General features: G+C 40.4%; 2 protein-coding genes and 1 long non-coding RNA gene across 4 annotated transcripts in view; 2 read left to right on the forward strand and 1 right to left on the reverse strand.

Moving 5' to 3' along the window:
- Positions 1-8,306, forward strand: part of LOC132784522 (octopamine receptor beta-2R) — a 47,579-nt gene extending 39,273 nt beyond the window's left edge. Inside the window, exons 3-7 of the mRNA XM_060790189.1 lie at positions 1,971-2,069; positions 4,375-4,473; positions 4,606-4,964; positions 5,106-5,283; positions 5,497-8,306. Of these exons, the coding sequence (XP_060646172.1) occupies positions 1,971-2,069; positions 4,375-4,473; positions 4,606-4,964; positions 5,106-5,283; positions 5,497-5,818 (1,057 nt within the window). The 3' untranslated portion in view covers positions 5,819-8,306. The remainder of the gene's footprint in view (positions 1-1,970; positions 2,070-4,374; positions 4,474-4,605; positions 4,965-5,105; positions 5,284-5,496) is intronic.
- Positions 1-14,208, reverse strand: part of LOC132784526 (uncharacterized) — a 103,585-nt gene that overhangs the window by 55,276 nt on the left and 34,101 nt on the right. The window lies entirely within an intron of this gene.
- The window catches only part of LOC132785776 (octopamine receptor beta-3R-like), a 36,100-nt gene continuing 33,813 nt past the window's right edge, over positions 11,922-14,208 (forward strand). Inside the window, exon 1 of one of the 2 annotated variants that reach the window (XM_060792050.1) lies at positions 11,922-13,192. The gene's annotated coding sequence lies outside the window, so the exon portion shown is untranslated. The remainder of the gene's footprint in view (positions 13,193-14,208) is intronic. The other variant, XM_060792051.1, reaches the window with a different exon arrangement.

Consider the following 14,208-nt stretch of genomic DNA (forward strand, 5'->3'; position numbering starts at 1 on the left):
CATAATCAAAGTTAACTTCGTCGCATCATTTTAGAGGCATGCAATCAAAAGTTGTTGTAGAATGTTTCATAAGACGCTTAAGTAATGCAAATTTCTCCACAGTAATGAAAACTTTAAATGTTCTTGTAGCCCGAGTGAGCAAAAAAAGGCAATGGGAAAAAAATGAGGCAAACAAACTTTTCTTAGATAGCAAAAGAAATAAAGCGAATTGCAAGGGGCAAGCATCAGTATAAGAAGGAAGAACCCAGGCATAATTAAGGTTGAACGTCTCTTAATTTCTCTTTTTTCTGCTTCTAATGAGCAACATTTTATTTTTTAAGTGACTTGCGTGTCGGCAGCTCCCAGCTCGCAGTTCGCAGTTCGCAGCTCCTGTGCCTAACTTATAACGCTACTAATGCTCATTATCTCTAACGATAATGTTAACGTTCATGATGATGGTGTTGATGTTGTAGCCAAGGCGCGATGGCTACTACCTTCAGATATAAATCTAATTTGCTGGCCCCAAATTAATGCCAGCCAGGCGCAAAAGATTTCCAAGATTCCAAATCCAAACAGACTTATAAATTTCGTCAGCTGGCGTTGCTTGAAATATTTGTGCTTACTTTAAAATGCCAGAGAAGCGAGCTGCTGCTGCTGCTGCAAAATCTATCTATTGTTCCTTTGCGCTTTGCAAATTCATGCGGCATGCGACTAAAACAAAGCGATAAAAAATGGAATGTAGGAGAAGTGAAATAGAAACAATACTCGGAATAGCATGACAGTTAAGCTCAAACAGAAATTGAACAAAAACACAATACACTCAACCACACTCAACAAAAAAAGCGACACTAGAGAAACGGCAACAGAAACCGCGCGGCAACAACTTTGGCAATTAAGGCGGCTTATGGTTTTTATGACAGCATAAATTTAAAATTTTCTATATGTCGCATCGTAAAAAACGTTTTGAGCGTTTGAAATTATTTTCGTATTTTTCCTCTTTTTTGTTTTGCGTTGCTCTCTCTATCTCTCTCTCTCTCTCTCTCTCGGGTTGAAGATGAACCTCGAGAGCCAGAGAGCGAGAAAGTGTGATATATGTTGCCATATACTATGCAATATGTAGCATCCATCCACATCCATTTGCCATTACATGGAGGAGGCTGCTGCTCATTAACGACGCCGCGTCGACGGCAGCGGCGCCGCCTTCACTTGAAGGATGCTCGGCAACTGTTTCCGCCTTCTGCTCAAAGTGTTTAAATGTGCTGCAATGAGTATTTTCTTTCACTCTCTCTCTATTTTGCAAAAAAAATTTAATGGCCAGCTGAGAGCGGGAGCAAGTTGGACTCCTTGAAAGCGAACTAAGTAATGGCATACCATTTACAAAATGGCGGCGATTTGTTGCAATTAACGACTAGAAACGTTGAAAGTTATTTAAGATTTAAGTCCGAGCCGTAACGAACTTGAATGTTCATTAGGATGCGCTTAACATACTGCTTTGAAAAATGTTAGAAAAACATCTAGAAAATACTGAGGAATATCAATTAAGTTCGAACTACGAGAATTCACAATTGCAGCAAATTGAGAATACACGTTTTGCCTTTGCTTTCCCTTTTCCTATTAATGTCCCCTGCTGACAGCACAATGCTAACTGAAATCATTTGCTGCCCCAGCTACTTCTTCTTCCATCCCCATTCCCCTCGGGAGCACGCATTACACATTGTATAACACAAACACTCGCACACACAAAGCAGGCACTCAACAAAACGTACACAAATACATGCTTACAGTTACAAACAAGCTTGAATGCGAATGCGATATCCTGATTAGTCATCTAAACGGGCGTCTCTGGTTACGTAGCCCTTTTTTCCCATATTGTTTACTGTTGTTACTCTTGTCGTTTTCACTGTCATTGTCATTCTTGTTGTCGTTGTTATTATTGTTGGCATGATTCGTAATATCTCTCTCTCTCTCTCTCTCTTTGATTCTCTTTGCAGAGTTATAACGAATTACTTTGTAGTTTCCTTAGCCATGGCTGATATAATGGTCGCTATTATGGCCATGACATTTAACTTTAGTGTGCAAGTAACTGGGTGGTAAGTACAACAACGAAACAAAACACAGATACATAGACACATACACACACACACACCACACACACACGCACACACACTATAACAAAAGTAAGCACAGCTGCAGCTGCAGCAAAAATTATAACTGCAACTGAACGCAAGACCAAACAAAATGCCAGTCGACTGTAAAGGCGGCCAGAAGAAGAGGACTGCAGAGGGGGCCAGCTAAGGAAGTGGACCGAGAGGGGGGAGGCAACGTCCGGGCAAACAACCAAAAAAATCCCTGAAAAATGAAAGCAACGTTTATTTATGCTGCTCTACGTGTGGGCAAAATGTGTGCGTTTGTATGCGTGTGTGTGTATTTGTCTGTCTGACTGTGTGTGTAAGTGTGGGCGTGCCTGGATGTGTGTGTGTTTGTGTGCGGCTTTATATGTGGCAAATGCAAATGCACAAAGTCATCTCTCGCCCTCCTAGCGAGCTCATGTGCGTGCGTTTGTGTTCAAGTATTAAAATGTGCAAACAAAAACTACAAAAGAAAACTTAAAACAAAACGCAAAAGAAATTGTTACACGCCGAATCTGATTTACACTTCCAGCAAAGGATATTTTAATTTGTTTATTGAAAGAAAAACAGTATGGAAAAAAGAGATAGCTCGAATGGTGATAAAAACACTAAAATAAATAATTTTATAACATGGATTAAATGGAAGTGAAAATCGGCTAAAAGGAAAAAAAACTCACTTTGTGCAGTCAATATTTATGGAATATTATTTGCTCGTTTGTATTTGCAATAAACTTGGACAAAAAACTGTCTCGGTAACTATTGACTTTTGCTGTTGCATTGTTGTAAGGATTCCGATTCGAAAGTGTGTGCATGCCTTTAGAGAATGGGCACACACACACAAGCAGAGACACACACACACACACATTGACAAAGAGTCGCACAACGCCTTTGCCTTTGCCTACTTGGCAATGCTATTCTGGGGGACAAAAACCGTCAGAGTGTGACATGGTCACATCCTTCACACAGCTGCCTGTCTGACTGTGTCTGTGTGTGCGTGCGTGTGTCTGTCTGTTTGTGTGTGTGTAATGTGATGTGTGTGCATGTGATGCCAAGTGCAGATAGCTGGCTCAGTTAATTATGCATGGGCGCTACTTTAAGGCCTGACTTAAAGCTCGAATTCGGGTTTAAGTCTAGAACAAGTGTTTGCCATGTCATCAACAAGAGCAGCATCAGCAGCAGAGAGCAGCAGCAGAGGCAGCTGCGTTGAGAGCAGCGCATAATGTGCACACTTGCAGCCAGGCCGAAAACTTCAGTCAGCCACTTGGCCACGAGAGTTGCATATAAATTGGCATTGGTCGCAGTTGCCAGAACTCAGAGCCAAAGCGCTCGTTACTCTCCCCTTCGTCACCCCTTTGCCCACTTGGCATTCATTAGCAATTTTACCTTCACACAGAGAGAGAGACGAAGAGAGTGTGAGAAAGGGAGAGTCGCTAGTTGCATAATTGACACTGGCCCACGGCGTCGACATGGCTATCGTCGTCGTCATTGCCATTGCCTGGCACCTTTTCCCTAATATAGAGAGTGAGGGAGAGCAGCTTAAGCGCCAATTCAGGCCAGAGCACACAACAAAATAACAAAAAGAGCGCAAGCATAAAAGCCCAAAAAAAGAAACGACCGCCATTCCACCAAAATCCTGGTCGTTACTGCAGGCGTCCGCACACTGTTTCTGAATAGTCAAAAAGTTTTTGAAACTGATGCCAAACTGGGTGGCCGATAATAAATTTTCATGCCCTGCGGCAGAAAACGGGGCCCCGACTGGTCGAGCTTTGGTTGAGATGTTCAGGGAAGTGGTTAGGCGTGAGGCAGGAGACGGGAGGCAAGTGGCAAGCAGGTGGTAGGTGGTAAATGGTAAAGCGGCAGCAACCAGTAGAGACAACAACGCGAGTTTTAATGAGTTTTTCATGCAACCCGCTCGCATTGCCACCGCCTGTGGCAACATTGAGACTTGTGGACTCAACAGACAGACACGTGTCGCGTAGAATTCTCACAGTCTCTATCTCTCGCAGTGCATTAAAGGTTTTCATTTGCCTTTCATGCTGTGTGAAAGTAGCTTGCGTAAAATGCTCGAGTTCACAGGCAATGTCACCTGGGCAGAGCCAAACTAAAAGCGAAGTAAGATGAAATCGATAAACACATAAATCAGGGGCTCTGATAACTTGCCACAAAACAATTCGAAAGAGCTTAGCATACTTTTTAGGGCAGTCGATGGTTACTATCTTTATCGTACAATATTAAAGTAAATATTTATGCACTCTTCTGATTGCAGCTGGAACTTTAGCCCATTTCTGTGCGATCTGTGGAACAGTTTGGATGTGTACTTCTCAACAGCAAGCATTTTGCATTTATGCTGCATATCTGTGGATAGGTAAATACACACTCGAATATTTCGCATTTCTCATTTCTTATTTGCTGCCAAATGGCAAGGCACTTGAAAATCGTAATATAACTGTGGCCTCTGCTGCATTGTTTTTCCTTTTTGCCCCATTTTTCTTTACAGATACTATGCGATTGTTAAGCCGCTCAAGTATCCGATTTGCATGACAAAACGTGTGGTTGGCATTATGCTGTTAAACATATGGATACCGCCAGCGTTTCTATCATTTCTGCCCATTTTCATGGGCTGGTACACAACCGATGAGCACAAGATCTATGTTCTAGAGAACAGCACTCAATGCACATTTGTGGTTAACAAGTACTATGCCATCATCTCGAGCTCGATATCGTTCTGGATACCGTGTACCATCATGATTTTCACCTATCTGGCAATTTTCCGTGAGGCCAATCGCCAGGAGAAGCAGCTGATGATGCGTCATGGTAATGCCATGTTAATGCATCGACCCTCAATGCAGCCATCAGGTGAGTGAAGCAGAGTGAATGAGTGAGAGCATAGCTCGAATTACCATGTTTGAAGAGAGAGAGATAGTGATGTCGATGTCGATGTCAGAGAAGCTGATGCTGATGCTAAAGCCTTCCGCATTTATCATGTCATTTTGGCAGGCGAGGCGCTGAGTGGCTCGGGCTCATCGAAAACGTTGACACTGCATGAGGTCGAGCAGGAGCACACCCCGACAAAGGACAAACATTTAATCAAAATGAAGCGGGAGCACAAGGCCGCACGCACCCTCGGCATCATCATGGGCACCTTTATACTCTGCTGGCTGCCATTCTTCTCATGGTAAGTGTTCCATCCCCCGCTGGCAGGGGATTTCAGTATAATTTATTTAATGTCGCGCATGCATAATTAAATATTACTCATACGCAACGATGCCGCACGACGCGTCGTTGGACCCGTGCGGTGTATCACAAAAGGGCTTTAAAATGTTGCCAAAAATGTATGCATATAGTACTTAATTTTGTTTTATTCTTTCTTTTTTATGTGCCTCCTCAGGTATACGCTCTCCATGACTTGCGGCCCGTGTCAGGTGCCCGACATTGTGGTATCTATACTCTTCTGGATTGGCTACTTCAACTCCACACTCAATCCACTTATTTACGCCTACTTCAATCGGGATTTCCGAGAGGCGTTCCGCAACACACTGCTCTGTCTGTTCTGCAATTGGTGGAAGGATCGCCACATGCCGCTCGACATTGACATTCGACGCTCGAGTCTGCGCTACGATCAGCGGGCCAAGAGCGTGTACTCGGAGAGCTATCTGAACTCGACCACACCATCGCATCGCCGTCAGTCTCAGCTGCCTGAGAACTTATAATACAGGGACGAGGCGCTGCTGACGCCGATTGCCCAGCAGCAGCAGAGATTGGCAGCCGGCGGCTATGGTGCCCCAGGTGCTGGACTTGGCGCTAGCGGCGGCGGCGGCGGGGGACTTGGCGTTGGAGCCAGAGGAGCAGGTGGCGCCGCAGCCAAGCCGAATGTGGGTAACCTATCAGCCGAGGATGTGCAGGAGATACAGATTGAAATACCCATGGAGTATATCAACAAATGGAACAAGAATAATAACGCAGCATCCGCCACAGCCTCCAGTCACGTATAAGAAACAGAACGAGTTGAGTCGAGCTGAGCTGAGCTGAGCTGAGCTACAACTGAGCTGAACTGATGACAACGACAATTCAGAGAGTGGCGAAAGTTGCGTCAATCGAATAAATGCAATTACAATTTTCCATTAATGTTTCTGTTTCCGTTTTCTTTTTTTTTGTTTTAAATTAATATGCTGCTTGCATTCACCATTGTACATACTATTTAAGTCAACGTTATGGAATCACTCGCCGAGGCGTGCTATTTATTTTGGCCATCAGTGTACATAGTGCACATTATACTCGTACTCGTTAAAACTTGTTGTCTGTTGTTGTATTTTATTATTTCGTAATTTATTATTTTCCTTTACACTTTACAGAGCTTTAATTTAATGCTTGTGACCTTAAAAGAGCACGGCTAAAAAAAACAAAAGTGTAAAAAGAAAAAATACACTGCATCATTTCGTATTTCGTATTTATTATTTATTTTAGTTGTGTACTCGATGTAAATATACTTAATGTGTTTTTTTTTCTTTTGTGTATAAATTGTACAATTAAATTATATTAAGCTCAGGTTGTAAAAACGAACATTTCTATGCCTAGCAAAACTCAAAGTCAAATCTTCAAATAAGAGTTTGCGACTTCATTCACAGGGCAATCAAAACATTGAGCTAAGCATGGCATGAGACAACCAAACCTAAAGAAAAACAGAATAAACCAAAACTAAATTTAAAACAAAACAAAAATTTAACTGTGCCAATTAAATAAAAACTAACCAGAAACTATAGATAATGCGAGCGACTTGCATGAAAAACCAAAAATAATAGAAGCTAAAAAAGAGTTTTGGCAATATTCGTAAAATAAACAAACAAATCATAGGAATACAAGCATAGATGGCACACGAAAAAAAAAAAAAAAAAAAAAACAAGGAAAAACAACAATTAAATTGATGAAAATAAGATTAGAAATAAATGTAGTAGAAATTCGGCAAAATGATGCTATTTGAACGACAATCGCATGCAATAAGAATGCTCAACAAATATGAATATAAATCATAGAACATTTCATAGTTAAACCAAAAAATAACGAAAAGAAATACAAAATAGAAACCATAAATTTATAGAGTTTAAAACTGTGGCAGACAAAATCAAAAGTAATCTAGTGAAATTTAAAAGTAAAGTAAACGCTATTCTAGTTCAAATGCATCGATATTGATATTTTGTTTCGGATATTGATATCGATAGTTATGGTTAATTGCAAAGAGCAAAGTGTATTTGTGCTAACTTTAAATTAATGTGCAGAGTGTTAAATGTGCAATTTATCTGCGTTTGTGTGTGTGTGTGTGCTAAACTGTGCGTATTGAATATCATCGTCAAGGCAAAAGGCAAATGCGTTGCAGTTCCTGGAATTAAGTTGACTGTGTAGCCTGTAAGAGGAAGGCTTGTGCGTTGCTTCCAAAGTCAGCAACTTGATTCCAGCAATTGCGGCCCAAGCTCAACATTGAAACAGTGAATCTGAATACTATGAATACGAATACAATTTAAACTCTCGCATCATTTGAATATAAAATGTACGGCATTACACTCGCTCCTTTGTTATTCAAATTGTGAATAAAATAACCAAACCGAAATAACAACAACAAATCGAAACTAAAAGCCAAGCAACATTTCGCCATTGTATTTAGTATTTATGGCCACTATTCTTGTTATTATTATTACTACCACTACTCTTGTTGCTATTATAATTTGGAAAACACTTAAATTGAACAAACTGGAATCCAAACAAAAATGAAGCTTCTTATTGTTCGAGCATAAAATGCGAATATAAATGAAACATGTAAATTATTTATGTTGAAAGCCACAAGAATTCTGTTGTTTGCTTCGATACTAGTCCAAAAACCCCCCAAACCCCACCCGCAACCAAACAAAGAAGCAGGTGAATAGAAAGCAGAAGGCAAAGAAAGGAGAACCCACAAAAATGCAAGGCAATATATATTAATAAAATAGCCAAAGCTCTTTATGTGTACACTAGTAACATGTATTCATAGGCATCAAAATGTAAATGCATATTGTATAATAGTTGTATGATTTTCCTTACAAATAAATGAGAGGATAGATGAAGGGCATAACGAATAATGATGAATGCTACAAACTCCAAAGAACTTGTTATATTTTTATAAACAAAAATAAAAAAGCTAAACTAGTTTATACATATATGACTATAGTATATTGAATGTGAGTGTTATTTATTTTTCTGCTAATGCTTTGCGTTAATTATTTTTCTTATTTTTGTGTATTACTATGAAGTTTTCTAAGCAAGTTGCGAAATCTAGGATTAAGCCAAATCTAGCCTCAATTAGAAGGCAAAAACCAAAAAAAAGGAAACTTAAGCTGTATGTGAAATATTATTATAGCTTAAACGAAATGTTTAAATAAAATTGGACTAACTTTAAACAAATACATATGCAAAAAACAGAAATAAAGAAAATAAGAATTGAAAAAATATATATATACTGTTTTTATTTTCCTATTTCAATGGGAAGTGACCCTCTTAGTTAATGACACAGCAACTTTAAGGTAAATAAACCCAAGCAAAAGAAAACATGAACATTTCTCCACGAAAAAACAAAATTCCCCAACTTCAGTTTCAGCTGAGAAAGCCAAATTACATTAACAGAACATTATCAGCACAAAAGTAAAGCTGATTACTGCCGGCGACAGTTGTAAACTTCTAAATAACTGCCATGCCTTGGCTGATAAATTACAAAATGTTCGTCAACACGCCCCCTTTTGATCCCTCGCCTCTTCGTAACAAAGGCAACGCCAGAGCACACGGCGTATGAGTGATTTTTATTTGGCAGATAATTTAACCGGCGTCATGGCAATGATACCAGTCTCTCTCCCTCTCTCTCTCTCTCACTCTCTCGTTTTCTTTACGCGCCAGCTCATCAGTTTGTGAAAGTAATTTGTCATATTATTGCGTCGCCGTCGTCGCCATCGTCGCAGTGGCCAATGAAGAAAAAGTTGCGACCCAAATAACAGTCAACGTGGCGTATACGCAATGCAGCACTCGCAAACACTTTGAATACTTTAAGTAAGGCAAATGTATCTCAGCTCGTGTACCCGTGTCTGGACTGAGCGACAGACAACCTCTGAAGTTTCTCTTTAGCAATTTGATAGCGCGTTATAAATGAAATTTACTCGCATTTGCCAAGCAGGTGACAGAGACACCACCACAGCACAGACGCGTTATCCTCCGCCAGGCAAATTGGTCCCCGGCCTCTCAGGTTCAGACTAAGTGGCAACTGGGCAAAACTTTTTGGCATTTTAAAAACTCATAAACCAAAATGCTGTAGTTCATCCCTGTGTTCGTGTGTGTGTGTGCTTCGTTATTGAAAATGCCGACAAAATTATGTAGCAAAAATATTTCAACTTAAATATTTCCTCACCAAATATGCGTGAAAGCATCGCCATCGCCATCGCCAATCGGCAGCCCCGCCTCGCAGCAGGGCGCGTGAAATAATTCTATATGTATGCCAAGAAATTATATTAATTTTGAGCATCAGCCCCATAGGAAACTTTTTATACATCCATCAATTTAATAATAATTTTAGCATGTACAACTTTTTAGAGAGCGTAACGCTGCACACTGGTATGAAAACCATTCGAATGGCAAACCGATTAGTGTAACATGTGTTGAGTAAACTATGCGCATAGATTGTGAATTTCGTTGTCTAAAAATGAATGCAATGCTGGCAATCTAAGACGTGTTGAGAATGTTTTTAATTTTCTGATTTGATTCTGCGAAATTAGTTTTGGGCATGGGCTACTCCCGGCCAACTGTGCATCATCTTTGAAACCCACACACACAAATATGCGCATAATAAATATAACTCAAAATCAAAGTTCATTCATCAAAGTCAAAATGAAATCATTGCACGCTCGACTTCTGCCACTTGACATTCTGGCGAAGTCAATGTCGCCCCCAAGGCAAATGTTGATGCTGATGTTGATGATGTCGGTTCTAGGTGCTAGGTGCTTTGGCACTTAGTATTGTATGTGCTAGGTGTTATATGAGGTGCTACATAGCTGCTAGGTGCTAGGTGCACCCGCCCACAACGGTGATCCATAATGTCAAGCAGCCAATCAACGCCCATCGCTCATAAGATGCGCCAATTTGGCCATGTCAAGTGACAGTGACAACGACACGTTGGTGTCAAAAACTGAGCGCCATTTCAAATGTTTCAGCATTTCACAATTTTATACCCTGTAGTCGTAAAAACGTTGCAAAAGAGTATCATAAAATCACAAGCACAAGTAGATGATATCCCTCTCTGTCTTTATGGAGTTATGCATATTTGCTGCATGAGCAGCAACAGGTGTTTCTAAGAGTTATTATTTCTCGTTTTATTTTTATTACCATCCAATTGCAGCTCCTTGATAGATAATAAACTTTAATGTCTGCGTTTTCTTTGCAAATAGGAAATAATAAAAAGCGAAAATCAGAAAGAGTTGTTAAAAAAATAGCTCATGCATTACTGCATTTGCTGATTATTATCTTTCTATAATTGATAAATATTTTAATTAATTGCTCAATGTATTTTAATTGTTAAAGAATTAATTGATGTATCTCTTCTGTTGAACTTTCGCATATGATTAATTGATGCATTTCTGTGTTTGCTAATTATTATTTTATATATATTTTATAAATATTTGAATCAATTGCAGAATAAATTTTGGTTGATATATGTTATTTCTTCAGTTGCACTTCTTTTTCTTAATTGCAGGATATTTCTTAGTCACTAAAACCCTCTGCTTAGCAGCAAACAAACTTGTTTTGTTTTCGTTTTTGTGCTGCTGTTGAATTAATATTTAAATGCACAAGACACGTCAAATAGACCCGAAGATTTTCAATTTGTGAGTTAGTCACACTCTCTCACAACTGTCACCGGCACAAAACTCGAGCGACAATCGAGAAATCAAATTCTCTTCTCCACTTTTTTTATATGAAATATTTAATAACTTTGAGCGAAAGAAAGACCCATACGACAGCTCTTCGTATGAGCTGCCATCCTGACTCGATTTGATACTCAAATATTTTAGTTGTTGTTGGTAATGTGTCCCCCTCTCCCCCCGCCACACTCCATACAGTATTATTTGTGTCTGCATTGCGCGACATGAAAACGAACACGAGTTCGCGAGCAGTAATAACAAATCTTTTTTAGATTTACGCACGCATTTTGGGTATGCCATCAAAATATTGTTATTACAAATGCAAATATTGACGCCCTGCATGCAGAGGGGGTGGGCCAAGAGGGCGGACTTTTCAATGTGAGCGCGAATGGTGAATGTAAGTGTAAATGTGAATGTGAATGGAGAAATGGGGGAATGGGGAATGTGAGCGCTGCTGATGGTTGCCTTGGGCAGCACTTGGCGTCTTGATTATGCGGGACATTCGATTGTGCTCCTCTCCGAGACTCAAGGGATGCTGCTGTCGCTTGGCGCCACAAATTTTCAACACGTCGAGCTCGCAGAGTTGCGCAGGATGTAGTAGCTGCCTTTTTAAATCGAGTGGGGCTTAAAAATATTCAATTTAGTTTAACATGCAATTGGATTTATGTATATTTTGTATTTTGCATAGTAAATAAATATTGTTGTACAATATTTACGTATACTTAACATACGCTGAAAATACTCCCATCGAATGCAACTCTGCGCTCGTTTTAAATTCGCCTTGCGCGCCAAATTTCAGTGCGCAGACGCGCTCTATCTCTCTCCATCTCCTTTCGAATTCGCCGCATCTTGTGTTTTGTTGGCCGCCGGCAAAGGATGTGGCACGCTGTCGAAACATTCAGTTGCTGTCCAGTTTCCAGTGCAAGCAGACTCCATAGCGGAGCAGCAATCGAAACAGCAACGAGACATAATCATCATCATCAGCATCGGACGGCAATTGTTGCAATAGAGAAGCAGAAACAGAAACAGAAACAAAAACAATAACATCATCAGCAAGTGTGGCAACAATTGAAACCTGTGACCACTTGTCACACATGTGTTGCAAAAAAAGGGAACTAAATTGCCACTGACAGTTGCCGGCGTTGCCGCTGGCGTTTGTGTTAGCGTTAACATTGGCGTCTGACTCAAGTGCCACTCCAGCGACAGGCGACAGCGACAGGACTTGGTCAGGACATCGGCCGTATATATCAGACGCTCTGTGCATGTGCGTGCGTGTTTCGATTTTGGTTTTGGCTTTGGCCGCAGCTCGTAAACCTCGTCCTAAACAAAAACCGATACAAAACTCTACGTGAATTGTGTGTGTCCGTATCCGTATTTCTTTGTATCTGTAACTGTTCGCTGTTCGCTGTGTCGATGTCCGTGTATCCCTGGAGTGAGCGAGTCTGTTTGTGTGTGTGTGTGTTCGTGTAGCGTCTTGTACGTGTTTACGTTCGCTCGCTGGCTGAAACGTGCGGCAACTTGCGGCCAGTTGTGAGTACCAAAAAAAAAAGGAAAGAACAAAAACAGAAAGAAATTCCGTTCTTACAAATCGATTTCGCTCATTCGGTTTTTACTTGCGAATGGCCATAAAAATAGCACAGACTTCGGCATAATGACAAATTAAATTGTTTGCACACAGCTATCCAAATCGTTAAAAACCAAAACCAAATCGCAAAAACAACATCAACAAGCAAATACGCGCAAACGAAAACGAGAAAAAAGATACTAAAAATGTTGGAAAAGCGCGTGTAGGAACTTTTGCGCTGATATCAACAATAATAACAATAACAACTACAACAAGAACAGCAATAAACTGCGATAAAAGCAACAGACAAACAGCAAACACACAAAACAAAAAAAGTTTCATTCTCGTGTTGCAAACGCCACAAGCAACAGCCGCGCCTCCCTGCCACAAGGATTCAAATACAGACACACACACACACACGCGCGTACCACCTACATCACATAACAAAACGCAAATCAAGAACGACAATGACAAGGACTCCGATGGCGATGCCGAGACTTTCAGACTCATCCACCGTTGTCGTCTACTGCTACTACTACAGCTCGATAAACAGCTTTGGCTCCAGCCTCTTAACCTCGTGCCACGGCGTTCATCAAGTAAGCAAACAATAAAACTTTCTTTCCATGCTCCATGCTCCACGCTCCATCTGCTCTCGCTCTCTTCCTACTCTCTACTCGCAAGTGGTTGTTGCTAGCCAAAAAGAGACCATTCAATTAACTGGTTACGTAAATTGGCAATCCTGGCTGGCCAGTTTCATGCTGAGCTGCTGAAGTCGAAGTTCGGTGGGTTTGGTTTTTTGGGTTTGAGGCTCACATTTAATAAACTTAAAACGTTAGTGGTCTCTGACATTTTTAATATGCTGCCAATGAACGGTTGTGACATTGTGTCGCGGCTCTCCTTGGCCTCTGCCCAAACAGAAAAGATCCTTGAAAGTACACGCACACACTGGTCTCAAAAATGCTGAATAAGCCATGAAATTGGCTAGACATATTTCATGTTACTCAGCGAAAATAATCAGTGTAGCGAATAAAGAATGTTTTAATAAAAGCGAAAGTTTTACGTTGCACGAACAAAAATCCAAGGGCAAAACAATTTCGTTATTAATTTTTCTTTACTCCGATATAACTATTAATATAATAATTTTTGTGCGCATAACTTAGCTATGCGTTCCACTGTACTGGCCCATAGGAACAGCTCTGTTGATTGGCTCTTGGCTGCTGGGCCTTGATGGCAACTGCCACTCGACTCGCAGCAGTTTCAACCACAGCTGTAGCTGTAGCTGTGTAGCTCAACCTAAATCTACTGACATTTGCCTTTACTCTGACATTTTTATTTTGATTTTTCTTTCATTTTTCATTTTTTTTGGTTTTCATTTTTATAATAGAGCAGAGCAGCCTACGCCTCTGGTCGACCAATCGATTTTATTAACATAGGACTCAGGTACTCATAGTTGAACCTTTGTAAAAATAAATAACTGGGCAAAAAAATATCTAGCTAGCTATATTTGTCTGGTCTTTGGAATCAAATTTAGCAAAAGCCGAATATTACATGCGCCAGCTATTTGGCATTCATAGAAAGTCTGTCACGAGGAATGCAAACTTTTCTGCATAAA

Source organism: Drosophila nasuta, chromosome 2R, assembly GCF_023558535.2.
Source record: "Drosophila nasuta strain 15112-1781.00 chromosome 2R, ASM2355853v1, whole genome shotgun sequence".
Lineage (NCBI taxonomy): Eukaryota > Metazoa > Arthropoda > Insecta > Diptera > Drosophilidae > Drosophila > Drosophila nasuta.